The 27,040-nt window shown below is 45.4% G+C and overlaps 6 protein-coding genes and 1 non-coding gene across 7 annotated transcripts in view; 3 read left to right on the top strand and 4 right to left on the bottom strand.

The window, feature by feature from the left end:
• Positions 1-896: 896 nt before the first annotated feature.
• Positions 897-4,755, bottom strand: LOC117147131 (protein deltex). Its single transcript, XM_033313909.1, has 4 exons — positions 4,267-4,755; positions 2,381-3,646; positions 2,179-2,321; positions 897-2,108 (listed from the first exon to the last, which is right to left on the bottom strand). The coding sequence occupies exons 1-4, from the start codon at positions 4,753-4,755 to the stop codon at positions 1,808-1,810; spliced, it is 2,199 nt and encodes a 732-aa protein (XP_033169800.1). The 3' UTR covers positions 897-1,807.
• Positions 4,756-5,916: 1,161 nt separating this feature from the next.
• On the top strand, positions 5,917-8,105 carry LOC117147140 (60S ribosomal protein L7a). The gene is made up of 6 exons (XM_033313919.1): positions 5,917-5,937; positions 6,006-6,043; positions 6,611-6,666; positions 6,729-6,852; positions 6,959-7,329; positions 7,688-8,105. The coding sequence occupies exons 3-6, from the start codon at positions 6,652-6,654 to the stop codon at positions 7,991-7,993; spliced, it is 816 nt and encodes a 271-aa protein (XP_033169810.1). The 5' UTR covers positions 5,917-5,937; positions 6,006-6,043; positions 6,611-6,651; the 3' UTR covers positions 7,994-8,105.
• A 294-nt stretch (positions 8,106-8,399) lies between these two features.
• LOC117147137 (serine--pyruvate aminotransferase, mitochondrial) lies at positions 8,400-10,206 on the bottom strand. The gene is made up of 3 exons (XM_033313916.1): positions 9,871-10,206; positions 8,700-9,562; positions 8,400-8,631 (listed from the first exon to the last, which is right to left on the bottom strand). The coding sequence occupies exons 1-3, from the start codon at positions 10,018-10,020 to the stop codon at positions 8,460-8,462; spliced, it is 1,185 nt and encodes a 394-aa protein (XP_033169807.1). The 5' UTR covers positions 10,021-10,206; the 3' UTR covers positions 8,400-8,459.
• A 1,078-nt stretch (positions 10,207-11,284) lies between these two features.
• Positions 11,285-12,902, top strand: LOC117147136. Its single transcript, XM_033313914.1, has 2 exons — positions 11,285-11,418; positions 11,487-12,902. Exons 1-2 carry the CDS (start codon positions 11,327-11,329, stop codon positions 12,781-12,783), a joined length of 1,389 nt encoding a protein of 462 aa, XP_033169805.1. The 5' UTR covers positions 11,285-11,326; the 3' UTR covers positions 12,784-12,902.
• LOC117147138 (uncharacterized protein DDB_G0271670) lies at positions 12,894-14,659 on the bottom strand. Its single transcript, XM_033313917.1, has 2 exons — positions 14,338-14,659; positions 12,894-14,266 (listed from the first exon to the last, which is right to left on the bottom strand). The coding sequence occupies exons 1-2, from the start codon at positions 14,440-14,442 to the stop codon at positions 13,406-13,408; spliced, it is 966 nt and encodes a 321-aa protein (XP_033169808.1). The 5' UTR covers positions 14,443-14,659; the 3' UTR covers positions 12,894-13,405.
• A 136-nt stretch (positions 14,660-14,795) lies between these two features.
• Positions 14,796-27,040, top strand: part of LOC117147132 — an 86,770-nt gene continuing 74,525 nt past the window's right edge. The window contains exon 1 of the mRNA XM_033313910.1: positions 14,796-15,390. The gene's annotated coding sequence lies outside the window, so the exon portion shown is untranslated. The remainder of the gene's footprint in view (positions 15,391-27,040) is intronic.
• Positions 21,964-22,036, bottom strand: Trnaf-gaa. The gene has a single exon. It is a non-coding gene; the product is annotated as a tRNA-Phe (tRNA).

Raw genomic sequence — 27,040 nt, 5'->3', positions numbered from 1 at the left:
CAACATCACCAACATTTCCAACATCACCAACACATCACGCACTCAATGCACTCCGATGCACAATGACAAAAAAAAAAAAAAAAATGCATCTGATTTTTTGTCTTTTATTAATTTATTTTAAGTGATTCACGGCGGCGTAGACTGAAAACGAAAACCGAAAACTGAAAACAGCTAAACCTTGGAAGTCCCAAAAATGTCAACTGATTGATTTGAATTGCACCGCATTGGTAAGAAACTGGCAACAATGCAACAATGCCATAGAGCACCTAATTGGAATTTAAGCTTGTGCTGGTAATTAGTTTACAAGCAGCGTTTCACAATTGAGTGAATAATATAACATAAAAAGCCTAATGAAAAGATTTCATTAGAATGTTCATGAAAAAGTTCCTGAAGAAAGGATTCAGTTGAACACGAATGAAAAAGTCCCAAAAAAAAGATTTGAATATAAGTAAAAAAATCCCAAATAAAAAAGATTTCCTTTAAACATAAGTGAATAAGTCCCAAAAGAAAGATTTCATTTGAACACACATAAGTGAAAAAGTCCCAAAAGAAAGATTTCCTTTAGACATGAGTGAATAAGTCCCAAAAGAAAGATTTCCCTAAAACATGATTGAATAAGTCCCAAAAGAAAAACTTAATTTGAACATGAATGAAGTTACTTTATTTGAACTATATATAAATGTACTGTATTATATATGCGTAATATGCATACATAAATCGTGTGGAATTTGTTGTGGAATATTCGCAATGAACTCTAATAACTAATCAGTGCTAAATACAACTTAGTAAAATCATATCATATCATATCAAATATGGTGGCGCGGACAGGAGCCGCTAGCTGTCCGTACGATCTCTACATGCTATATGCTATATAGGCTATATATTGGCGATGTATACGATAGTTCGTTCGATGCTCGATGATATCAATATGAAAGCAACAATTCATCAAATGTATGCAAGGGATTCGATAAAAAAAAATTATTGTTATGTCGTATGGTTATGGGTTATGTTAAAATATGTTTATGTATGTATATGCGTATGCGTAATGGAATATCTGGCTGAGTTACAACTATGCTTCCTAAATGCTCCGTTTAATAATGAATAATTCAAATTAAAATCACATCAAATTCGCTGAATGAAAGAGATTAAATGGCCAAGACAAGTGAGACAAGTCTATCGAATTTACCCATCTCCAGTCCTCTCTCAAAATACTATTAATCCTATAGCGATATATAAAGAAAATCCACACGGATCTGATGATAGAGACGAATTCGAAACCGAGAGAGATGGAGAGATGGGCAATGGTTATAGCTAGCTATATCAACAATATACATATCCTATAAACGGGAGCGCTACGATTTTGGCACAGCTTACACTCGAATGGCGTGGCTTGGCTTGGCTTGAATCGAATCAGGAATCAAGAATCAGGATAATGCCTAATACTAGTAGGTGTCTTGGGTCAAGATTCTCTTGGGAACTACAGCTACAACTAACTAACTAACTAACTAACTAGCTAATACATATGATGTACGCCAACTTATTGGGTAAGTGCGTACAAATACGAATTGGAAGAGCGGAAAGGAAGCTACAATTGCAATTGTGGTTTGCTGTTGTTTAGGGTTCGAGCAGCTCGAACGCTATTACAATATATCTATAAAAAAAATATATCATAGTAAACGAGGATTGCACACACACTGAGATTATGTAGAAAGTAACTTAACGACGAATGGAAGAGAATGATCGAGGGGACTTCGGTGGGTGGGTGGTTGATAGGTTGGTGGTTCTACTGGGGACAGGGACCTAATCCTTAATCCGTCACGCCCAGGTGCACCAGCTGCTGCATGGTTCGCTGCAGATAGGTGGGGTCCGGAAACATATTGAACTGCGTCTTGTGATCCACACTGTTCCAGATCACCACATCCTCGCGTCCGGTGGTCACCGATCGTCCGATCGAGAATAGCAGCCGACGATCGAAGGCGATCTTGAGGAAGCGCAGCACCTTTCGCCCCAGCGGGCAGTCCGGCAAGTAGCAGATCCGCGGGAATCCCACGGCGAAGAAGGCACGACCCGGATGAGGATGCTCCTCCGTCTGCAGGCCCGATGCAATGCTGCCATGCAGAAAAAGAAAAGAGTGATTATAAGTGATTGCTCAGTGGCCACCGGCACATTCACACTTACTCGTAGACAATCTGTATGGTGTTCTGACCCTCGTGTCCTGGCAGATTCTTGCTGATAATGCTCCACGACATGCTGCCAATGGGCTGATTGCCCACCTTCTCGCCGTAAACGATGCCGCAAACAGGGCACTCGATGAAGAGGTTCTAGGGGAATGGCATTTTATTAACTCTTACTCTAATTGACATCGCTATCGCCTGCTCACCTTGTTCATTTCGTTTTGCTGGGCAATGATCATCCCATTGAGGCACTGCAAATGCATGAGATGCTGGCAGCGACTCAGCGATATGGCCGGATTCTGGGCGGAGTGCACCAGCTCCTCCATGCACATGGGACAGGGCTGGGCATTGGGCCACAGCGGTGGCTCCACCACCTTGACAAAACGCGATATCATATCGCTGGCCGGGTCCACGCCCACAATCGAACCGGCGATTGATTGCTGCTGCTGCGCCTGTTGCTGCTGTTGCATCTGCAGCTGTTGCTGCTGTTGTTGCTGCTGCTGTTGCTGTCGCGGATGCAGTGGCAATGGCGGCGGCACCGGCGCCCTTTCGCCCAGCGACGATGGCGGCAGCGAGGGCACAAAAACCTCGTCGCTGCCAAGCGAACAGTCCAGCAGGTCATTGACCGAAATGGCGAAGTTCCTGCTGCGCAGGCTCTCCTTGCTCTCGTGGCTGAGGTAAGTGGACACGGTGTCCACACTGGGTCTCCGCCGATGCGATTTCACACTGTTCGTGTCCGTGTCCGAGGTCCGCGTCCGCGATCTCGAGCGATGCGAGCCCATCCGGCTGCTCCTTTGCGACTGCAGCGATCCCTCCGAGCAGCGACTATGATGACTGTTCATCGAGGCAGTCAGCATGTTCTTGGCGTGCGAGAAGTGGGCATGCGACAGATGGTTGGCATGGTGCAGCGAGGCCGATGAGGAGGACGAACTGGCACTGGCCGCCGTCGCCATGTTCGATTGGTGCTTGGTGCTGCTGCTGAAGATGTTTAGGTTGTTGAGTATCTGGCGTAGATTGGTGGTGGAGATCTCGCTGTGCTTCTTGGGCGGCTTCCTGGGCGCCGTCTGATGATGGATCTGATGGTGCTGCATCTGATGTTGCTGTTGTTGCTGATGCTGGTGATGATGTTGCTGCTGTTGATGCTGTTGCTGATGCTGGTGCTGATGCTGCTGCTGCTGCACTTGATGGCTGGTGGGCAGTGGGTGCTGCTGCCGGGTCATGGGCACTCTGTGCAGGCTCTTGGTGTCGCCCAGTTTGGGCAGAGTGTTGTACTGGCTGCTCACGCTGGCGGAATTCGACTTGAGTTGGTTGGCCTGCTGCGGCGTTAGCTTCACCAAGGGATACGGCGCCTGCTGGGTGCGCCGGATGCTGCGCATGGGTCCGCTAGGTTGGCGCAGCTGGGTGAGATTGCAAAAGTTAATGGTGTAGGGCAGGCCGATGTGGGTGTTGCACAGGTCCAAGGTTTGTTCGCCCTGCAAGGGAGTAGGAATAAGTTAAGTTAAAATCTATGTTTGAAGCTAGAATATGCAGTTGCAATTGGAATTTTAGTGCAGGAAGAATGACATCTAAAAGATACATTTATATGGCCCTAAAATTTGATCATATTACCATAATTCAGCCAAAACTCCAGCGATTTAAGTGCGAATGATTTTTCTAGTCTTTATTTTCAAGGCAGAAAGTTTCTGTATTCAAACTTTTACAAAAGTAAAAAATCAAATTTTTTTGAATTTTTTTGTCCAATTTTAATGTTGCAAAAATGGAAATTTTGAAAAAAAAATTAATTTCATTTTAGTTAGAAAACTGAAATGCACATTTATTTGTCTGAGCATCAGAAATTAAAAAATGTGCACTTTTTCGATCTACTACGTTTTTTGGCTGAGATGTAAACCGTGGAACTTGGACAATATGTACTATTTAACTATCTATGGACACTTCACAGACTTGTGCATCCGTCGCGAAGTCTTTAGCATCAGAGGTAAAACCACACTCTTTAAAGATTACCCATATATTCTCCTGATAAAAAATTCTTGAGCAACTCAAAATTCCAACTAGACTGCCAATGGGAAAATGTTCGGTCCTGCACGACACTCACCCTCGCCCAGGCGTCCTCGATGATGCACTGGACGTGCATGTTGTACGGCCGCCAGTCGTTGTTGCTATCGGCACTGCCGCCCGACCACTCCCACTTGGTTCCCTTGCCCGCCGGCGAGCTGGGTGCGTAGAACATGCGCCGAACGCCGATGGTCAGCAGGCCGGAGCCGGCCGTTTCCGCCTCCGATTCCTGGGTCATGGTGCGCACGTTGACGTAGTACTGCTCCAGGCTGGGATCCGCATCGCTCAGCATGACGCGCGTCAGTTTCTTGGCGTGGGCGCGTTCCAGGTGCTGCGACACCGCCGGCGAATAGGGCAGCCACTTGCCGCGCGACTCGAACTCCCACACGCAGACGGCGTGGGCGTGGTTCACGGGCGGTCCACCGGATCCGGCGGTGGACAGGGCCATGGTGGCACAACTGGAAGCGGCGCTACCTCCGCCACCGGGAACAACGGATCCGGATGCCGCACTTCCGGCGCTGCTGGCCATTGCTTGCACTTGATCCGTTATCCCTGGAGTGAGCCCATTGCCATATCCATGCCCATTTCCATATCCAACTCCTCCTGCGCTCTCTTCAGTCGATCGCTCTCACTCACTCACTCACTCTCTCTCGCTCTCTCTTGCTGTTGCTGTCGCGCTGTCTCGCTCGCTCGCGAAGATGGGCACAAAATAAACAAAGAAATTAAAAATGGTGGCCCCGCTGCCTGCGTTAGTTAGCCCTGATTTTCGCTGGCTTCCATTTTCCCGGAGTTTTCGTTCTGGTTCTTAAGTCACTCGGTTTCGTTTAGGCGCGGCTCAAGAATTCGCGTTTGATGGTTAAAACGGTTTTTCTAGCATTTAGCGCAAGCGCAGGCGAGAAATTTTTTTTTGGGCAGCGATTTAATGAGAGACAACAGCGGAAAATGGCTAAATAAGGCCGGGTGAAAATACCGCACTGCATATGCATATTATGCAGCCACCAGTTGGATTCGGTAGTTTCAGGGATGGCATAGCTGGTTTCTAGCTAAATCTAGCTGAATGTTTAATGTTTTTTATTTTCTTTCCTTGCACTTAAATATAAATATATACTATGTTTAGTTAGTTTCATAATCAATTTATAAATGTGTAATTCAATTCTATATTGAAATGAAAAAAAAAACTAAGAACTTGAAATGTGATTAATACTAATTTCATTATTTTTTGTATAGTTTGGTAGGTTTAAGCGACGCGACTTCCAGCACTGTCTCCTTCCTTCTATTTCGTATTTCTTTTTCTTATTTTTTGGTAACTCAACTTGGTCACTTTTAAAGAATTCGTAATTGGAGCATGTCTTTGCTGTAACGATCACATTTGTGGTGTGTGTCCTAGATAAGATGGAATGCTACAAATATTATTTTTTAAGTAAACGAATGGTATCCTGAGCGACGCCTTGGCTCATTTTCAAGCGCTGGCCTATTCGAAAAACTTCTGCTTAAATAACATTGATTTTTAACATGTCTGATGTACCTTAATATATATAAAACATAAATGAAGTGAGTCTCTGCTAAGAGTAAGCATGGTTTCGCACCTCGGTTTATCGGTATTATCAGCCTCTTTTGTCTTTTCGGTGCAAATGTGGAACGGTCACCTCGAATCTACTCGATTTCCAACACTGGAACTGCCACTTCCTTTCTTTTTCGTTCCACGTTTCCGGTGAGTGCATGTGCCTAGCGAGCAGTCCTGAAATTTGTGCTAAAAACCAATCTTTTATTTACTTGCAGCGAGTATTTCGATACGTTCGTGGTCGTGCTTATCACAGGTAAAGCCCACAATTCCAGAAATTCACCCAAAAACTACGCGGCCGGCGAAAATGTGTGCAAAACCATATTTTTTGTATAATTTTTTTTTCTGTGGGCTACCAAAGCCGTATAAAAATGTGCCACTTGAAAGAACAAAGTGTAAACAACACGTGAAGTACATAATGTACTCCGAAAACCTTTTTTTTGTAGTGAAATTGCCAAATTCCAACGCATTTGAACAAAAATGTGCGTTGCGGCATGTTTTTGTGCATGTGTTGGGGCAGGTGTATGTGTGTGTGAGTGTTAAAGTGTTGATAAAGAAACCTAAAAACTTTAAAATTACCAATATGAAAGTAAAATTACTTCAATTTAATGAAAACGAAGTATATTTATTCAGAAAATCTGCGAAAAACGTGTGTTGTTTACACCCATTTATCACGCACACACACACACACGCAAGCAACATGGTTTTTTTTTTCGTACTTACATATTTCATGCACGTGTTTTGCTGGTCGCTGAAGTTTTGCGTGTTTTCTTATTAACTTTACCAAAGTTTAAAACGTATTAATGTGCTCATTCCGTTTTAGCAACTGCTTATTTCGGTAGCAAACTTTAAAACCGCTTGAAAATGGTTGTCAAGAAGGTGAGTTATCGGCATAAATTTGTTGTTTAATTAACCTAATGAGTGCTTCATTGCGATTACAGCCCAGGCCAAAGAAGAAGCCAGTGACCAAGAAGGTGGCTCCCGCTCCTCTGGCTGTCAAGAAGCCCGTGGTCAAGAAGGTTGTTAACCAGCTGTTCGAGAAGCGTACCAAGAACTTCGGAATCGGTAAGTGCACATATATATACATACATATATGTATATATGAATATTCCAGCGGAATTCCTAACATATTTGCTCAATTTGATATAATATATATTCTCTCACTTTGCAGGCCAGAATGTGCAGCCCAAGCGCGATCTGTCCCGTTTCGTTCGCTGGCCCAAATACATCCGGGTGCAGCGTCAAAAGGCTGTGCTCCAGAAGCGCCTGAAGGTCCCACCACCAATCCACCAGTTCAGCCAGACTCTGGACAAGACCACCGCCGTGAAGCTGTTCAAGCTGCTGGAGAAGTACCGCCCCGAGTCGCCGCTGGCCAAGAAGCTGCGCCTGAAGAAGATCGCCGAGGCTAAGGCCAAGGGCAAGGATGTGGAGCCCAAGAAGAAGCCCAGCTATGTGTCCGCCGGTACCAACACGGTCACCAAGCTGATCGAGCAGAAGAAGGCCCAACTGGTGGTCATTGCCCACGATGTTGATCCTCTGGAGGTGAGTTTAGTTCTGAAAGCTTGCACATCCACTTGTGCCTTGCCAACTTGCAATTACCCATGGTTCTCAGTCACGTTGCGATGATGAAACAATTTCTTCAACTCAAGGCTTCTCGCTTCCGGCGGCTGACAGGTCATCCTGCTCCGGCGAAGTCGGTCGCTTCCATGTAGAAATTTGACTCCTGACGCCTTAGTTCTTTGCTAAGAGTATGGCTTAATCTTTGGATTAGTTAAAGGCTAAACCAAGGATTAGGTTTACATTTTAAGAATTGAGGGCATCTTGATGGCACCATGCGCAATCGCACAACCACGTGGTTTTCCTAGACGACAATTGATTAACGCGTTCATTTCCATTCCAGCTGGTGCTCTTCCTGCCCGCCCTCTGCCGCAAGATGGGCGTGCCCTACTGCATTGTGAAGGGCAAGGCTCGTCTGGGTCGCCTGGTGCGCCGCAAGACCTGCACCACCCTCGCCCTGACCACCGTCGATAACAACGACAAGGCCAACTTCGGCAAGGTCCTGGAGGCTGTGAAGACCAACTTCAACGAGCGCCACGAGGAGATCCGTCGCCACTGGGGCGGTGGCATCCTTGGCTCCAAGAGTCTGGCCCGCATCTCCAAGCTGGAGCGCGCCAAGGCACGCGAGCTTGCCCAGAAGCAGGGTTAATTCAATCTGAAGCCGGTCCGGTCCGATGGTGGAGACTTTTAAGTACACATGGATGAAATTAGTTGGGCCATGCTCACTGAATTTGATAACTAATAAACTTTTAAGTGTACAATTTTTTTTGTTTTTTTTTTTTAATCTAAGTGCCTGTGAGAGTGCTTTTGGATGAGTCGATGATTTGGCGTCGGCTTGGATTTAATAAATCTAAGATGTATCCATGCCCATCACGCACTTTGTTTTCCGCCAATAGCCCAGCAATTGGATCGGGAAGTTGTGCCAGTGGGATGAGAACTGTTCTATCTTGAATTTGGCCAACTTCCGCTTCTTTGTCCCATTCCTCTCTAGATGGCAACAAATTAGACATGCCATATGTTTCAAACACTTAAGCAAACAAAAGACATAAAGTACATTTAGTTTTCCATATTTGTTTTTATTTTATAACTAGTGATAGGAGCAGGCCAACGGTTTGTTATATTTTCGAGAGATCCGTCTTGATCCCCAGCTTGCTGCTCTGGATGGCCTCGTTCAGGATGCTGAGCACCATGTCCACGCGCTCCACGGTGGCGTTCTCGCCCATCAAGCCGATACGGAAGACGTGCTCCACCGTGGGACCCAGACCGCCGCTAACCTCAACGCTGTACCTGCAAAAAAAGAAAGGATTCAATACGGATCTTTAATGAGGATTCGAGTCCTGAACTACAATACTCACTTGCGCATCGCGTACTCGGCCACCTTTTTCCAGTCGACGCCAAAGGGCACCTTAATCGTGTTCACCGTGGGCAGACGCTCGTCCTCGCGCGACACGAACATCTCCAGACCCAGCTCCTCGATGCCCAGCTGCAGACGCTTGGAGCACTCCTGGTGGCGACGCACCACCGCCTTCAGGCCGACGGCGCAAAAGTGGGCCAGTGCCTCACGCAATCCGTAGAGCAGGGTGGATGATATGGTGTGGTGATAGATCCGCGGAGTGCCATAGCAACCCCAGTACTGACCAATCAGCAGGATGTCGAAGTAGTAAACCTTCGGCTTGGTCTTTCGCTTGCGGATGCGGGTTAAAGCACGCTTGCTGAACGAAATGGGCGTAAGACCGGCGGGACCGCCGAGCGATTTCTGTGAACCCGTGTACGCCACATCCACCTTCCACTCGTCCATGAGGAACTCGGTGCCGCCGAGCGAAGCCACCGTGTCGACGATGAGGAAGCAATCGTACTTGCGGCACAGTTCGCCCAGCTCACGGATATTCTGCTGGATAATGCCGGTGGAGGAGTCACCCTGGGCAATGAAGAACACCTTGGGGCGATGCGCCTCGAAGGCGAATGTGATCTCCTCGTGCGAGAGTGCCCGGCCGAAACTCGCCTCCACGTAGTGAACTTCGGCGCCATAGCGACGGGCCATATCCCCGGCCCGATGACCCCAGACGCCCGTGATGCCCATGAGCACCACATCGCCATCCTCGATCAGATTGCACAGAGCGGCCTCCATGCCCGAGTGGCCGGCACCGCTGATGCACATGGTGGCATCGTTGAGGGTCTGGAAGATGTACTTGATGCCCTCCTTCACCTCGTCCATGATCTGCAGATATACCAGAGATTAATATACAAACATGTCGAGGATTGCCCATGCCCAGTGGGAATAGCTCAATCCATGGGGGGATCAGTAATATTAGATTGCTATAAAGTATAAGAGATGTGCTGGTTTCACTCGACTGCTAGCCCACAGATCTCTGACCCAGCTCAGCAAATGTATCTCAATGTTTCACTTCGTTCAGATAAGGTACAGTGCGGCCCATGAGTATAGGGATTCGGGCTTAACTTTTCGATACAATTCGAGTATTGAACTGAATCTCGCTTGCACTTTTGTAGTATTAAGAAGATATGTACCTGCAGGCACTCGGGATGCATGTGACCCAGCACCGGATTGCTCATGGCCTCCAGGACGCGATGGGAGCAGTTGGAGGGTCCGGGCCCCATCAGCGTCTTGCTGGGCACATAGAGCGGTCGCTTGAGTACAAGTGGCGGTGGTACCTCCATGGTCTTTGTTCCCTGTTTACGTAACCAGATCTCTGTGTTTACGACTGCCTTATCGCCTTCTGCTGTCTAATCCGCTGTGCCAGGTGGAATGGGTATTACTGTTCGGTGCTGTGTCGGTAATGGGAGTTGGTGTTTATGGGCTGTCTCTCGGTGGCTGGCCAAGATCGGACTGAAACGCTTGCCGGGCTGCTGGCCACTTTATAGCGCTCCGGATCGCAGCTTATCGCCGCAATTTCGCCGATGAACGCACTTGAACAAGTGGTAAATGATGCGCTCTCCCGCTTATCAAGGCATCAAGATCGAGAGCAACTGCGTCGTTGGCGGCACAGAACGAAATTTGGAATAATAATAATAACTTAAGACTGCCATTTGATAGGTCGAAAAATCATATCCAGCTTTAAGACAAGATATTTAAGAAATAATACATATATGTATATGACTTATATCCTAATTAATTTCATTGTTAATCTGCAAGAACTACCCTTTTTTTGCAGTGTGCTGCTGCTGATTCCTTGAATGGCCTTGGTAAGGTTGGCGGACCAATGTCTATTGTGAAATACGAATCCAGCGAATTCAGCAAGACGAACCTTGGCTGTGGGTGCGTATACGTAGTGTAGCAACTTCTTTTCCGATGCTGGAAGCATCTGCCGAGAGCAGAGATCAAGATCTAGCATCTAGATCTTAATTCTCTCGAAATCTCAGCCCATCTCTCCCACTGACAACAATCATTTGGGTTGATAGCGGGGGCCAACCCGCCAGTTTTTCCATTCGCGATTTGGAGTGGAAAACACATCGTGACCAGGAGGTCAACCGCTAATAATACAAATGTCGAATCAAGTGGCCGAAAATATTTATTACCATTTCGCTGGTGGTGAAATTGGAATCGAAATAAAAACAAAAACATTGATTTAGGAAAGTGATAAGCAGTCAAATTAGCAGGTCGTGACTATAAAGTTTAAGTGTTTGTTTAAGTTATGATTGATTTCTCAATACTTACAACTTTTAAAATTCATTGTTTCGAATGAAGAAGTAAGTTCAATTTGGTTTTACTATATTGAATTAATTATATTGAAACGGCCGTTAAAAATTAGAATATATATTATATTATAGTTGACAATATTATACATATATATGTATAAACATGTTTATTTTATGTTTTTTTTTTTGTTTAAATATTTTGAATTAATATTTAGCTATAATATTTTATAATTTTCCTAAAAGCGATTTAGCGGTGAAAACAAGTTTTCACCGTTTTGGCGCTTGGTCACACTTGCTGTTTCAGTCAAAACAAACTGAACAATAGTTGATGTATTTAAACATTTTCGATGCGACTGCAAAAATAGGCATGGAAATCGGCAACGATCAGTCCTATCAGGACTTCTTCGACAAGCTGCGAAGGTGAGTCTGTTTCTGGACGGGATTCGGATGTGCCAAGTAGTATATACATATAAATATATGAACTCCAGTGAATCGGGTCCTCGCAACTTGCGCCAGATCTTCGAGGACGACGATCGTCCGCTGGCGAACGAATCATCCAGTTTGCGCTATCAGCCAGGCAGATCCAAGAAATCGCAGGCAATGACCAGGAGTAGCACCCAGGAGTCGGGTGATTCACCGCCTGCCGCATGGAACACGGCCATTGCCAAGGTGGTGCATGCCTATCAGAGCAGCGAGAACGTGGGACGCGTTGGCCTGGCCCTCTCGATTCTGGGCGAGATGGAGGCCACCAAGCTGATTGTCTACCGGAGTAAGAGCCAGGTGCTGACCACGCTGCAGTTGACACCGCGCGGCGGCAAGGCGATACTGCGCGAGTCCTATCTGCAGTTCTACGATGACGAGCAGCGCTTCTGGAGCCTGCGATTCGACAAGGAACCGGATGAGAAGGAATTCGTAACGTTTATGGTCAAAAACAAACTGCCAGTGGAACACTATCTCAGCGAGATCTCATCCTCCAGCTCGGCATCGCCTTCGCGCGAGGATTTATCCAAGACCCGGACTAAAGCATCGGTTACAAAGACGACGCCTAATCCGCCACAGCCGCAACCACGTTCCCGCGTGACGCTGCCAACGCTGGAGAAGGCGGACGATGAGGAACCCGAACGGGAAACGGGGACACCTTCCAACGAGGATGTGATAGTAACGCCATTGCCGCGACCCATAGGCTCGTCAAATGCTCATAGGAAACTCAGTTCCAGCTCCCTGGCGGTGGCCACTGCTCCACCGAGCAGCGATTCCCCGCTGGCTGTGACGACACTTGACAAATATCTGGACGAACAGCGTGCCTCTGGTGCGCTGATGGAGCACAAGATGGACGCCATTCTGAAGGCCATGAATCGCATGGGCGGCCAGACGAGTGTTGCGCCCGAGAAGCCCAGTGATCCGCTGCTAGAACGCGACAGCGAGGACGAGATGCTGGAGCTGGAGCAGAAGCTGCTCAACTTCAAGCGGGAGAATCGAGCGCTAATGCGCAACCTCAAGGCGCGCGAACAGGCGCTGGAGGATCTGCGCTGCTCGGCGTGCGCCCTTTGCGAGGAGCTACTGGTCCAGAATGGCGAGCTCAAGGCGCAGAATGCCCAGCTGTTGTTGGCCAGCCAGCAGCAGAATTCCGACTTCAGCACAGCTGCTTCCCCTGCCGATTGTCGCAATTGCGAGACGTCTTCCCGGCAAATTGCCAAAATGCAGCGACACATTTCCGCACTGCAGGAAGCGCTGCGAATCTTTCAGAAGGCGGGCGACTCCAGCTCCAGCTCGGGTCGCTTATAGCACCTAGCGTAGGCGTTCATATGTATGTTCGGTATTACTATCGAAAAGTGTATTAAATTGTTTGTTAGGTCGCGTAACATATCCACAAATACAAGCCAGACACTATTAGCTATCTTTAAGTCATTAGATTGCCATGTTATTGGGCTCATTTACAAAGCGATTTTCTAATCTATTACAACTATTATTACTAAATGTGAGATATAAAATGTGTTGCGGAAGATTATAATTAATAGCAACCATTGCTTTGCTCTCTCCATTATGAAAAACTTCGACTTCCTCTTGTACAAACTAATTTGTTGTATTTGCAGCACATCGGTGCTGAAATTTAAGGTATAGGGACAAGTCTACGGTCCAGTGTTTGCGTCTCATAATCCGGGGGAAGAGTTCATGGGGAAGTTGTTTGGGGCCTGGAGCTGGAAGTGGAACTGGCAGTCTCTTTGTGGAAGTGAGGAGCGGAAAGGACGGGCTGGCGGTCCTACTCCTTTACGCTTATACGGCTAAAATGGAAAGCGAGCTAGTTTGCGGAGCGAGTGCTTTGGGAGGCAGCTGTGTATCCATGCTGATGCTGATCCAGATCCACATCTAGATTCTCTTGCTGGTCCAGCTGATCCTTGTTTCCTTCTCAGTAGGTGCTGCTGTCGCTGAGGCTGCTCAGGTAGCTGCTGCCGGCGGTCGGAGCACCGGATCCGCCGGCACGGTGACGCTTCCGCTTCGCCTTGGTCTTCTTGCGCCGCAGCATGGCCGTGTCCGTGGACTTGCGCTTGTACTTGCCCTGCCGCTTCTTCTTGCGCCCGTACTCATCCGATTCACTGGTGCTGGACTCCTCGTTGTCGCTGGAATCGGATTCGGACGACTCGCTCGACGTGGAGGAGTCATCACTCGAATCATCGCTCGATGACGACGATGAGCTGCTGGTTGCTGAGGAGGAGGAGGACGACGACGATGACGACGAGTCCGAGCTGGAGGTGGAGGATGATCGTCGTCGTTTTGACTTCTTGTTGGTGCTGCCGCTGCTCGGTCGCTTGCCTGTTTTGGTTTTGGCCAGCTCGCTGCTGCTGTTGCTCCTGCTGTTGTTGGTGGTGGTGGTCTTTTTGTGCTTCCGGCTCCTCTTCTTGACATGCTTCTTATGCCGCACCGACTTCTTGTCCTTGGCCTTCTCGGTCAGCTTGTGGCTGCGCTTGGAGTGGCTACGCTTCTTGTCCTTGCTCCGGCTACCCTTCTCCCTTTCCTTGTCTTTCTCCTTCACCCTTTCTCTTCCCCTCTCGCTTTCCCGCTTCTTCGCCTTGAGCCTGTCGCGGCTCTTGTCCTTGCTCCTGTCCCGGTTGCCTGCCGCGGGAAGCACCGCTGGCTCCGGTGGCGGCGGCACCTCAGCGCCACCCTTCAGCTCCTGGGCCCTCAGTTCGGTGAGCGGCGTGAGGTAGTCCAGCTCCGAGTCCGAGCTGGTGCTTTCCACATCCAGAAGAATCTCCTTGTTGGGGTCAACCTGTTCCGGAAAGCGGATAGCGGCGGATAAAAACAACGTAAACATGCGGTCTATGCGATTGGTGCGCTTACCTTGAGAAAATTGCGGCATTGGTAGGTCAGGTGACCGGCGTAGCCGCATTTCTTGCAGGCTGCCCGCAGCGTATCCTTGTTGACGCTCGCCAGTGGGAAGTTCATGGTTGCCACTGCGCTGCCGGTAAATCCTTTGCGGCGTTTGGCGGTCTGGGGCAGGGGCTCTGGTGTTGGGCGGGCTTGTCCACTGGCTGATTATTTTGCCTCGCGCACCATTAATTGATATATGCACAACAACAACAACAACGAAACCAACAACAATGGGGTAAAAATGAAACGCGAGTTGAAGTAAATCGCGTTTTAGTGCGGCCATGAGATCGCGTTTCGAACATACCATGCGGTAGTGCAGCTAGGCGCTTAGCCGGGACACGCACCGATAGGCCATGGCTTGCTAGCAGGGGTAACACTGGCACGGAAATACCGTCGCCCGAACGAGAGCTGGTCACACTGCGCGCCAGCACGGCTTAGTTGTTTACCAAATTCGAAGCTTTACGGTTGATCCGCGGATGAAAGGGCGCCATAAAACAAAGAGAACTTGGAGAGACGACTCGCGAAACGTTTTACAGTTATTATATCCAGCCAATTGGCGTAGTTCGCTGCGCCGACTGTGTCGTTAACTACGCTGTTTGTTTTTGTTTTTTGCAAGTGCTTTTGAGTGCCGAAGTAAACAAGTCCGTGCGTAAGCCAGCCAGTTCAATCGCCCGCTTGCGTGAAGGACCCAGTTTTAGCCATGGCCCAAACAGAGGCCAAAACCACGTGCACGCGGCGTCGCCGCCAGTTTTTGCCCGATGGCCAAAATAGGCAGCAGCAGCAGCAGAAGCGACAACAACAACATTGTTAGCGGTTTCCTCTCGAAAATATATCGTGTGCTACATAATGCCGTTAGATATTTATAACGGCGCAGATCGCATACCGTTAATCGTGGATTGTGGCACTAACTGAACTGGTAGAGCGATTGTTGTGATTATCCTTGTTGTGATCCCGCCTATCAAAAGTGGGGATAAGCATTGGCAACAGTTGGAAATTCGTAAGCATTTTAGAGGCCAGCATCAGGTGAGTGGAGAGTTTATTATATATAAATTAAATTAAAAGTGCTAGAAAATTATAAACTATAAACTATTAACTATGCACACTGCAATCGTTTAAAACGAATGTGATTACAGTTAATTAAAGGAAAACTAAATCGAAACGATTGCATAGGTAATTTTGGGCCATTTAAGTGTCGGCAGTTAATTCATTCGAGTATCACATTCCGTACGGTGCGACTGTTTTATTGTCGGCCAGTGACCAGTGACCAATATACATTGCAATGCATTCATCGCCTAGGCGACCAAAACCTCGGCGTATTAATTACAAACAAATTAAAATTTTTGCCTCGCCCGCTGCCCACGCCTTAATTAAAGACGCCAAAGAGTAACGGTAATAACCGACAACGGGAACGACGACCGTCGGGGGTTTGCGTTATTCGTTATTCGTTATGCCTTATTGTTGTTTTTGTACTGCTGAGGATGCTGCCCGTTGTTGCACTTGTTGTTGCTGGCGTAATTGTGCCAGACATCGTCGCTCATTCTCGCTAACGCTCAGACTGCACACTGCAAGAAAAGCTGGAGAATGAATGCATCTAATGGCTGCATTTCCGTATTCGAAGAGCAGTGTGACCATGCCTGCCAAGGAGCTTTAGCTTTATATTTTTCATTAGTATGACCTAGTTGGTTAGAGACAAAAGAGGATTGGTTTAATCTTTATAAATTGAAAGCATCAGCTAAAAATATTAATATTTCAACTCCCGCACTTAAAACATTAAGAGTACCCGTTTTGATTTTGTTTTTTTTTTTTTTCCAAGTGGACCCCAAGCGCCACCCCCTAAAATCACCCGCACACGCCGCACCCCGCCCCGCCTCGTGGCCACATTTTCTTCTGGGTCCCTGCCTGCTTTTGTTGGCAGGAAAAAATAATAAAAGCTAGGGGCTAAAGGAAAGGGGGGATAGGGGCAGGCTGATGGAAAACTGTGTCGCTTTCGCCTGCGTGCGGTGACTGCAAAACTGTTGCCCAAAACAAATGACTAGAAACATGGTTGTGCCCCACTCTGCCACGTCCGTCCGTCTTCGCCATCGCTGATTTATGCCAGCGGCAAAATTATGAAAAATTGTTGCAGCTAAATTTAAAAGAAATCTGAAAGTAAACACAACCGAGAAACGTACACCAACGAGGCGAAAATAAATAAATTCGATAATTTATCCATAAATTCTGGACTCGCAGCATTTTCGGCGTCAACGGCGGCTATCGGCCTTGGCTACCGTTGGTGTCATGCTAGTGGTAGTAGCAGTGGCAGTGGCAATGGAAGTGCACCCATTCCACCCATTCAGGCAGCCATCCCCCTGCTTTGTAGCAATTAACATGTGCAAATTTCTGGCCACATAAATTTCCGTAAACTGTTTGTTGCTCCCAGCGCCAAATCTCTGCGTCTGTCGGGAGGAGCCATAAATTTCTGGTCGCAATGGATGGGGAGTGTCCAGGAGCACAAGATCTGCAGATATAGATGGTAAATCTCTGGAGCCAACGGCCAGATAAAGCAAGGAAATTGGCCTAGGAGATCAATTGTCAAAACGTAAATTACAAGGATTGGGATTTTTATCTATCCAGCTAGACTGGCCTTGAAATGCTTGTGCCAAACCTAATCATAAATTTATGTGTTTAATTTATGATATATTCAAAGATTTCTGATACCAATTCTAAGCCAAGGTTAAAGTCAGCTAATTTAAAGCAAGAGATGCGTGACAGCAGTGTGACCGAAGGCCATGGTAACGCATTTAAAGCAAAATTACTTAAAATGCATAATAAATCATCGACAAGTTAAGTAGATGTACTATTGCTTAATGCCACAATCAAAATATTTCGCTGTGGGCACAAATTTCCTTTGCATTCACCACAAACCGAACTCAAAAGTGCAAGGTGGATAAGATGGGGGCAAATCAAACCGGATCGAGCTCCATAAGATCAAAGTCGAATAAAGTGGAGCGTAATCCTTGCCGCCGGTTGCCATTACTTGAGTGAATGACCCTCCGGCAGTTCGACATCGTTAATAGTATATAGGATATATAGCTATATATGTGTGCAATATCGTGTCATTCAGTGGCACTCAAAACTCTCAAGTTGCATTCAAAATTTAAGTGCGCATTTAAATACATGGCAGCGGTTTTTGCCATGCCACCAAAACTTGGCGCCCCGAAAAGACCCAGATGAAGATGGAGATGGATAGATGGATGGATGAACGGATAGAGAGTGTGTGTGCGATAGAGAGGACTCTTATGCGGTAGAGCAAGAGGGAACGAGTTCAAAGGAAAGGGACGGGACTAGAGCAGCTGAGCGTGCACCGCAGAGTCAAAGAAGGAGCTCAAAGTGGCTTACGCTTGACTGATTTAATGCATGTCAAAATGTCAAAATATATGCATGCACAAAGAAAACCGTTACATGAATCCCTTTAACCCACCACCCACGCCCCGCCCTCTCCCACCGCCTCCCGCCTGTTTTCGGTCACAGATTCTCGGACTCGGAAGTCCCTTTGCCATAGTCAAAACAATTATAAATGATAAATGTCAAACAGAGATGGACAGTGGCAGAAGGAGAGAGATGACAGATGCTACACGGTGGGAAAATGTCATTGGAAATTGGCGACACTCTATACACAGTAAGTTACAGGTATACATGCATGCATGCTGGATGGTCACACCATGGTACTCAATTTGAGACAAGGTCACATTGCACCTCGTATGAATGTTTGATTTATATACGACAACAATTGTTTTGCGTGTATAGAAGGAAGAGGGGCTTAAGGAGCGAAAGGGACAGACAACGTGCAACATTTAAATATGCAAACTGGCAAACAAACACACAGATAACTCACACATATTAAACTTAATTTGGCGCAGCTCATTAATAAAACACAAGCAGGCAAACAAACAAACATGCACATACACTGAAACCTAGGCAGAGAGCCATTAAAACTTTAAAGTGTTGTCGCTGCGAGAAAGCGGTAGAAAGTGGGAGAAATCGGGAGTGGGTTGAGTGGGTGGCTGGCTGACATAATTTATGCAAAATATAAACCGAGCGACAGGCAAAAACAACTTATTAAAAAATACGTACAACAAACGAGCGACAGCTATAAATAACCTGGCCAAGTAAAAGCCATGAGAGAAAAAGAGGCGGTCGCCGAAATGTCGGGGGAGTGGCAGTGGAGAACTTTTTCAAGTGGCTGCGAAACTGTAAACATTCCCCAACTGCCTTGCCACAACAATTTTCCCAGGACAACGGAGCATATGCACTGTGGCAGGACTCGGGGGAGAAACAACGGGGATCATACTATTTTACACATTAAAAATGAACTCCATGCGCCGGGAGGCAATGTACAAATGATGCAGCTCAAAGTTTTCATTGAACTTGATTATTTTATAAATTAATTTGACTTTTATACGTTGTTTAATTTCGATGAATTGCCCTGTCTTTTTAATTCAAGTCACTGAAGTCGTTAAAATGCGTTCATCTTATGAAACCCTGATAGTTAATTTATTAAAAAACAAGATGGAGTTATCCTTTCCGTTGGTCTCCTATGAAAACTAAACAACAAAAGGTTGAACTTTTAATGGTTATGGCGTGTTTACCTTGCGGTAAAACTCCTTTTTTTTTTTTGGTACGGATCATATATAGAGACCATTAAAAAAAATGCAGGAAAACTTCTTTGTTGTTTACCTTCATCAATTGGCTTTTGTGTGCACTTTTGTTTTCGAAACCCCCAGAGAACATAATCCAAATTATAAGCCCCAGATGTGTGTCGCAAAGTTTGAGTTGTTTTTCGGGGCACGGGTACATTATTATGATTATGGCCCACGACCATACCAAATCCTCATGAGTCTCGTCCTTGAAGGACATTCAGGTTTCGGCTTAGCCTGGCCAATCGTCTTTCCTTTCGTGTTTACTTGTGTTTTACGGCTGTCGCCGCCTGCGGCTCGTCCAAACAATTTTCAGTTTCATTTTCGTTTAGTGTCAAGTGGCAGCAAGAACAGCAACAACTAATGGTAATAGCCCTGCACACGACAAGCGACTAAAACTGCTGGAAATAATATCGGGCAACAAACAGTTGTCAGGCCCAGCTGCTTGTTAAGGCGACTGCTGCCGTTTCCCTCCCCACTCCTCCCCAAGAAAACCAGCTAAAAGCGAAGAAAAGCGGGCCAAGAAGTGCCAAGGGGGGCAGGGAGGTTCCTAAGTGGATGGCAGATAGCCTGATCTGGGTCTTGTCTCTGGATTATCTTTCCGCTTAACCCCTTGCACCCCAAATAACACTGCACGAAAATGGCAAGGAGAGAAGATGAAGAAATGAAAACGAAGCCCGGAATTAAATGCCTCGGCAAAAATCCTCCTTTTTAATTATCCCCATAAATAGGTGGGGCCATTTATCGAAATGCCAAAATGGCCGCTGGCTTGCCATGAATACCCACTTCATAATTATGAATGCGTATTAAACGTGAATTTATAGAACAACTGACACAAATGTTGGCCATTATAAACGGCTAACGAAATGTGACAAGACGCACTCGTACACTTACGATAATAAATATAACTACTTGTTGATTAATGACACTAAAATAAATCTTGTAAGTTGCATCTTACTTATATCGAAAACTTCAATCTGCTCTCATGCTTCGATGTTATATGATACTTACTATATGCTATCTATAAATATCATAAATAATATATACGCTGCTTTTTTTCTCACAGTGTGGGTCACTGTTTGCTTCAACCAATATTGCTGGCTGCGGGCTAGAAAACTTGCTTGTTTCAGTTTGATTCCGATTGTTGGTGTTGTGTGCCGGACTGGAACTAGTTTGCTTAGCTAAGCTAAGCTAAGCACTTCCTCTTCCCGGGCTGATTTATATACACAAACACCAGCAAAAACACAAACACAGGCACACACACACACACGCATATTTCGAAAGCGGGACACATTTACACATTTTCAGTGCTGCTCAAACTGAAAGTGTGCACATAAATTAAGGTAAGGGCGCCACTTGCATGTGTGTGCGTATCAAGCGATTTCTTAACCTTATTTTTTGCAACTTACAAACACTGTGCACAGGAGAAAAGGACTAATGGCCGTGGTTAGTCTAAGATTAAAAGTCAGTTTTCACTTAAGTTAAGCCATTTCGAAAACGTTCTTATTTAATTATGATGTATGATGTTTCATATATAGATTTTGTTGTTGCTTATAACTTTCGTTACAAAGGTCACAGATTTTCTCTCTGTGCTTGGGCACTTGAGCGTTGCCTTTTGATGGCTCCTCGGGATATTGAATGCAGATCATCCGTTTTCACAGGCAAAGCAATCTTGCAAATTGCACATGCACAACCTTAACTTAACGCACACAATCATGGCTGCCGTTAACCGGTACCTATTTTGCACAAACACAGACGTGCACACAGTGCGTATGATTAATTTAAATGCATGGCTATTTGCATAGCAACCAATGAGATGCAATTGCGTGGCGCCGATGAAATGGATTGAAGTTAGACAATGTGAATGAGCTTCCAGAGCTGATGCCCATTGAATCCGAGTACTTAACTAAAATATTCGCCTATTTAAAGTGGATAGTGAATTGATTTTTTATTCAACGAAATTCCACTATTTTCTTGTGGTTTTAGTTCTTTCATCGTTTCCTGCTCATATCCTTTGCCATTCATTTGCTCAACTTAATCATTAGCCTATGGAATGAAATAAGTAATAAAATCTAAATAGCTCTTGTTCCATCGTTCCAGGACATGCCACTTGGGTTTTTATAGCCTTTTCTAATTAAGTTAAGCTCACATAACAATTTGGGTTGGCGGGAGCAGCACGAAATAGTTTGCCAGAGCTCAAATGTCAGGCAAACATTTTCATAAGACGCTCAACGATCTCATTCGTTTGAGTGTGTGCGTGTGTGTGTGTGTGTGTGTGTGTGCATTTTCCTTGAACCATTTGAACATCCTAAAAGGACTCGTTCTATTTGCTTAAGGCACACTCGAAATCAATTAAATGCATAGTTTCCAGTTGCAGCTAGCTCTCTGTCTCTGCCTGCCTGTCTCTACTTTTTTTTTGTTTCTTTTTGGCCAAAAAACTGTGCTGCATTTTTATGCGCCACGCTCGAATTCATTAGCGTCTAAAGTCGAAGTGTCGCTCTGTCCTTTTGTCTGTCTGTCTGAAATACTTCTGTCTGGCAGCTTGAAGTGTTTAGCTTATTGAAAACTTTTCATTTGGCCCCGCGTGGGCACGTTTAGCTCAAAGTTGCCGCCCTGCCGCCAAACCGGCTGACAAACTGAGCGAACTGAGCAAACTGAACCAACTCAACTGCCGGCTGTCGCGCTAATCAGCCAGCGAATGCGACTCCGCAAAATGTATGCAAAAAATATGTGCTGCCACTGGAAAAAAAGAATGCAAAAGGCCGCAATTTACAAATATAATTAAAAGAAAGTGGGTTGAAATAACATTTAACGATGTTATTGAGATAATATTACCTGGAAAGGCAGTTATTTCCATAAAGAGAAATAGATCTCGGTATGAAAAATATACTTGCCAAAATAAAATAATTAAAAAATGGATTGCCGAAACCCGGGATTGAACCGGGGACCTTTAGATCTTCAGTCTAACGCTCTCCCAACTGAGCTATTTCGGCAATTGCGTTAGTAGAGCTTAGTTTATGTGAATATATTATTACTTGGATTGAACCTACTCAGTTATCTTGAGAGGTCATTAAATAATGCTAATATTTCCTTAGCGATAAGAACCTATTTGCGTGTATAAATCAATTTAAGCTAAAGCTCGACTAGCTACAAATATTTAATATAATTTCAAACAATTAACTTCTCCTAGTTTACTGCGCTGAAGTATAAACAAGCCATTAAGGATGTAATAACGACATTACACCTCAACAAAAGGATATGTTTTAATTTCTCTGAGTGCTCATCTGGCGGCTGAAGGTTCAGCTTTTGGCTTTAGCATCTGCATCTGCATTCTAGCTTCAGTTGAGAGGCGGGCAAAGTTTGCCTGAATTATGTAGCGCGACGGTAATTTGAGGCAAACTTTTGACGCTCAAATAGTTTTGGACACAACGCTAAAGCTTCAAGTTCGCAGTGGGGATCGCGGCGAACAGCGGGGGGTGGAAAAGTGGTGGTGGGGTCAGGGGCGTTAGCTGGTAAATGGAAAAACTCTTAGCGGGGCGGGTGCGTGACTAACAATGTGATTGTCAAAGTATTTGCACTTGATTACCAACTTTGCAGTATGCATATTTATCGAAAGATAAAGGGAGCATCCTTTAGCAATTTATCTAGCATAGTTTGCTTGTTTTGTAGCTAACGCAAAATAGTGCATAACAATTTTAATTGGATACGTTCAACATCAGTTCACAGAGAGTACCATTAAATTGGAGTGTCAATGTAATACGAAAATACCATCCTAGCGACTAAACACAATAAATGACTTCTTTAATGCCTGCCCCTTTTGGTTCATCAATAGTCTTTCTTTGGGAAGCCAACCAACCGCATCAATCGCTTAGTATACTTTTTGTCAAGTAATTGCCCTGGTTGTGACCCAAATAATCGTTATCGGTAATAACCAAACATTGATTTATCCACAGTATTCGCATTTTTTTTTTTGTATGCGCCATTGTCTGCCTAGCGAGACTTCTTATAGCATTGCTCTCAACGTAGCATTTGACCCGACCCGCACACCGAAATCCGGTGACCCCGGCCAAAAGGAACCCCGTGGAAGTGCCACAGACAAAGCCATTAAAATCGCCATCAATGCGACCCTATGGCAAAGCGAATAACGCATGAGATTACGCTTAGAAAAAGTAGAGTGATGTTGATTTGGAATTTCGAATGGAATTAAGTTTCTCTTAAAGCGAAGCTTACAAAAATAAACTAATTAACGACAGTTTTGTACTGTGAGGGTCACACTATGTGCAAGCTTTGGTCACACCCATCATGTCATTGGTCCCAAACAATTCTCTAAGTGCATTCGACGCCGAAATGTGGAGAGTAATCCAAAACGGAATATCCAATATGGAATACCGAAAATACCCGAAAGCAAAACCAATTCCAATTCAAAAACAAATCCATTGTAAATGCGCTTGTCGTCGTTGAAAAGTTTTCTCCGTTTCCCTTTCCTTTTTTTCTTTTCCTTTTTTTTTTTTTTTTGGGTTGGCAGAGGGGCGGTGAGCGTTTGGCATAATAATACCCGCTAACTTGTCACCTTGCCACCGACGTTCGCACTTTTATTACGAGCGGATCGAGAACTCGTAAAAAAGGACGTAGGACAAAAAATTACGTGTATCCTTTTTCTAATCGCAAATGCGTGCCCAGTATGGCCAAGCTGAAGTCCCTCCCGCTCCGCCGCCCCCTTTGGAGCACCTAAACGCCCCCGACCACCATATATAGCGAACTATTACTTTTATTTCCTCGGTGGCTAGCAATTGGTTTGCCTTAGCTTTGCTCCCTGTCACTTTTGTGGCCCAGTCCCATTGTGGCCAAAGTCTGGGCCATTCCGCATGGAGGCGAGTGCGGGCCACTGTGCGGTTTTCGGTTTTGAGTCGCATACAAAGTGATAACGAAATAAATAAATAATAAATTTCGTTTCGTTTCGTTTTTATTTCAACGCAGTGTCTCACACGATTTTTAGCAAATTTACAACGCCAACACCGCCCACATAAGTAAATAGCTGTGTGAAAAAGGGCTGAGGGGCAAAAAGGTTCTGTCATGAAGTTTGTCGCTTGGTTAGTTGGGAATTTGGGACCTACCCTCCTACCCCCCTTCCCCCCTTCCCCCCAGACCACCAAGGATATGGTCAAAGCGCAGAGCAGTCGGGCTCAAATGTAATAATGTTCAGATACACATACATACATAGCGAATATATGAATGCGGCTATATAGATATGTATATAATAAGAGCGGAGGAGTGCATAAATTTTTGTGAATTTTGAGTAGGGACAGGACAAAGTCAGAGTCCTAAAGTCCGGGAGTCCCAAAGTCCGGAGTCGCAGAGTCAAGTGCTGATTCAGTTGCCTGAGTTATGGGCCACTATGGCACCCAGAAATTGTCTTTGACTGCGGACCAAATGAATGTTCTGTTTATTCAGCGAGTGGCTGGCATGCAGAACCCTCGAATGGAAACGAGTGAAACACGTATTTATGAGTACTAAACAAATAAAGGAGTTACACTTGATGGCCCCGGCCATTCATAATGCTGGAATAGCTCATTTGGAAGTCGTTGCTTTCAATGATTAGGCCACCGCCCACTCGCTTTTTTATTTTTGTTTTTTATTTTACAAAACTGCGAAGGTCAAATAGCGAGGAGTATCGCTATTTATTTAAGCAATGCAAAATAAACAATTATTTATTAATACTTTTCATCATTCCCATTCCGAAAATATTACTTATAAAATGGAATTAAAAAAAAGGAGATTCTTTTTCATAACTCTATATTATAGATACCTTATATGCTTTTCAATCATATTCAGTTGGACAATTCGACTTTTTCATTGCCTGTTTTTTAATGCTTTTTTCGTGCTACCTTTAACTGAAATATTCGTTCAATGACTAATGCCAGTGGAATGGCCAACAGTTTTGGATTCATGAAGATGAAAGCCCGAAATTTGTGTCACCAAATGGAGGTGTGCTGAATTTGCATTCACCCTAGGACTCTAGGACCCTTTTCAGTGGGATGCGAACCGCAGATTTTCACGGCGCAGCAACAAACGAATGCCAGGAAAAACCTCGATGGGGATCTGACCAACATGAATGGGCCCAGAGGGGGGTAGGTGGGTAGGGGGGTAGCGAGGTAGCGATGGTAGAGGTTAATGGCGGGTAAACACTGAGCGAAAACCTGGTGGCAAATGTGAGGGGGTACAACGGTACAAATCTCTTGGTTGCCGGAGAACTTTGTCATGTTGTCACATGGCAGCAAATCCCAGTGCCAGTCTGCTCCTCCCTTTGCCAGTCGCTCTGCACCGCCCCCCTCCTGTTCCCAAAGCCCCACGCCCTCTGAGGGGCTAAAGGGTGGGCATGGTGCCCACAAACCCCTCCTCCTCTCCCGACATCCGAATGGGGTCTGTGGAATGAACATCAGCGAAATCATTTGGCGAACCACAAAATCGCATCAAAATATTGCGTATGTGCGTGCCGAGCCAGCAAGTCTTTTCCCCTGTTGATGTGCCTACTCGCTTCGCATGTGTGTGTGTGTGTGTGGTGGGCTTATATGGGCGGTGGTGGGCGTGGCAGAACTACCGAGCTGGGAGTAATCATGTATCGCTATTCTAAACACACTGAAATGCTCCAAATGAGGCGAGATTTGTCTCTGGCAATAAAAAGTAAGGCATATCAACTGCCAGTTGAACTTCAGTCGTTCAAAATGATAATGTAGATGAGATGACCTTTGACATTTTAAGGCAAGAAACGTCATTTGAAATATGAAAAATAAGTAAAGTAATAAAACATAGTAAAAGTAGCTTAGATCTCTTGTCTTTTATATAATATATACTAACACTTAAGTCTAAATAATCAAATAAAATGCATATATTTCTTAAATAACTTCTTTAAAATGACTGTAAAATCTGCAATATTCAGTATATTTGCGCATATTAACTGCTATTTGAGTCACATTTTCCACTAAAGTGTCGTAATAATTTCTGATTTAGTTTTTCGTGACATATGCTGCCGTTTTTAGCCAGACTTTTTCGCATCCCTCTCCATTTCAAGCCGCTTATTGTGAGAGGCACCTGTTTTGGGCTTTATTTAGGCCATTATTTTCTATACTGTCAATACTTTTGTACACACTTTTGCACTCCCCCCCTCCCCCGCTGCGCCGGCTTTGCTCATCAGTTTTGTCTGGTAATTTGCATTTAAATTTGCGAATGTTTTGCCTTTTTCTCGTTTTTCCCCATTGCCGCCAAACAAAAGGCAGCGAAACACAAAATCCGTGGGCTTGCCGGAGGTTGGGATTTCCAGGGGGTGGTGATGGTGATATAGGACTACGGATGAGATGGGGATTTCTTCTTTCTCTTTTTTTTTTTTCCTTTTGCGGGGGATTGAGGGGCGTGTTATCGGAGCGAGTTGACAACTTTGCAATGCGTTTCGTTACGTTTCGCTTAGATTTGTTTAATATTTGGCCGCAGGCCGTCGATTGCTGGAGTACCCAACTCAACTCAACTCGAAAGAAGAGAAACAAAATAAACTACAAATAAGAGAGGGAAAAGTTGGGCAAAATGGGCGAAAGTCTGGCCACGCCCTCGTCCTTGGCGGCGCCTTTCACCGACTTTGATGTTTTGTGTGTGTGTGTATGTTTTTCTTTATTTTTTTTTCTGGCGGCAAAAGCGGAAAAATGAGCGGAAGAAAAAGTGCGAACTTGGCTCGAATTTGGCGGAGAATCTGGGCGGTGGAAAATCGGTGAAAAATGTGGACCAGTGGAGCCGTGGAGCCAAGAAAGGGTGTTTTTTCTCGTATTTTTTAGGGCCACGCCACTGCCAAATATTAAATAACCTTTTGGTTATTGGCTTAGTCATGGGGCATTCTCCTTCTTCTCCTTTCGGCAGAAATATCTCCTCACGAAATCCTGTCGTTCCGTGTTCGCCATTCCACTACCATTTCGTTTTATTGCCACAAATTTGGTTTGATAAGCCATGGGCGA

Source organism: Drosophila mauritiana, chromosome X (genome assembly GCF_004382145.1).
Source record: "Drosophila mauritiana strain mau12 chromosome X, ASM438214v1, whole genome shotgun sequence".
NCBI classification, from domain to species: domain Eukaryota; kingdom Metazoa; phylum Arthropoda; class Insecta; order Diptera; family Drosophilidae; genus Drosophila; species Drosophila mauritiana.
Note: the sequence above shows the minus strand (reverse complement) of the source record. Positions and strands in the feature narration are given on the sequence as shown.

What these genes read in the sequence shown, in the direction of transcription:
- LOC117147136 (XM_033313914.1), top strand. Translation starts at nt 11,327, where the DNA reads ATGTATTTAAACATTTTCGATGCGACTGCAAAAATAGGCATGGAAATC. An exon ending in TTCTTCGACAAGCTGCGAAG is followed by an intron (nt 11,419 to 11,486) that starts GTGAGTCTGTTT and finishes TATGAACTCCAG; the next exon opens with TGAATCGGGTCCTCGCAACT.
- LOC117147140 (XM_033313919.1), top strand. An exon ending in TACCAAGAACTTCGGAATCG is followed by an intron (nt 6,853 to 6,958) that starts GTAAGTGCACAT and finishes CTCACTTTGCAG; the next exon opens with GCCAGAATGTGCAGCCCAAG. An exon ending in ACGATGTTGATCCTCTGGAG is followed by an intron (nt 7,330 to 7,687) that starts GTGAGTTTAGTT and finishes TTTCCATTCCAG; the next exon opens with CTGGTGCTCTTCCTGCCCGC.
- LOC117147131 (XM_033313909.1), bottom strand. Translation starts at nt 4,755, where the DNA reads ATGGCCAGCAGCGCCGGAAGTGCGGCATCCGGATCCGTTGTTCCCGGT. An exon ending in AGCAAAACGAAATGAACAAG is followed by an intron (nt 2,322 to 2,380) that starts GTGAGCAGGCGA and finishes CCATTCCCCTAG; the next exon opens with AACCTCTTCATCGAGTGCCC. An exon ending in ACCATACAGATTGTCTACGA is followed by an intron (nt 2,109 to 2,178) that starts GTAAGTGTGAAT and finishes TCTGCATGGCAG; the next exon opens with CATTGCATCGGGCCTGCAGA.
- LOC117147137 (XM_033313916.1), bottom strand. Translation starts at nt 10,020, where the DNA reads ATGGAGGTACCACCGCCACTTGTACTCAAGCGACCGCTCTATGTGCCC. An exon ending in TGCATCCCGAGTGCCTGCAG is followed by an intron (nt 9,563 to 9,870) that starts GTACATATCTTC and finishes GTATATCTGCAG; the next exon opens with ATCATGGACGAGGTGAAGGA. An exon ending in GCCGAGTACGCGATGCGCAA is followed by an intron (nt 8,632 to 8,699) that starts GTGAGTATTGTA and finishes CTTTTTTTGCAG; the next exon opens with GTACAGCGTTGAGGTTAGCG.
- LOC117147138 (XM_033313917.1), bottom strand. Translation starts at nt 14,442, where the DNA reads ATGAACTTCCCACTGGCGAGCGTCAACAAGGATACGCTGCGGGCAGCC. An exon ending in AATGCCGCAATTTTCTCAAG is followed by an intron (nt 14,267 to 14,337) that starts GTAAGCGCACCA and finishes TTTCCGGAACAG; the next exon opens with GTTGACCCCAACAAGGAGAT.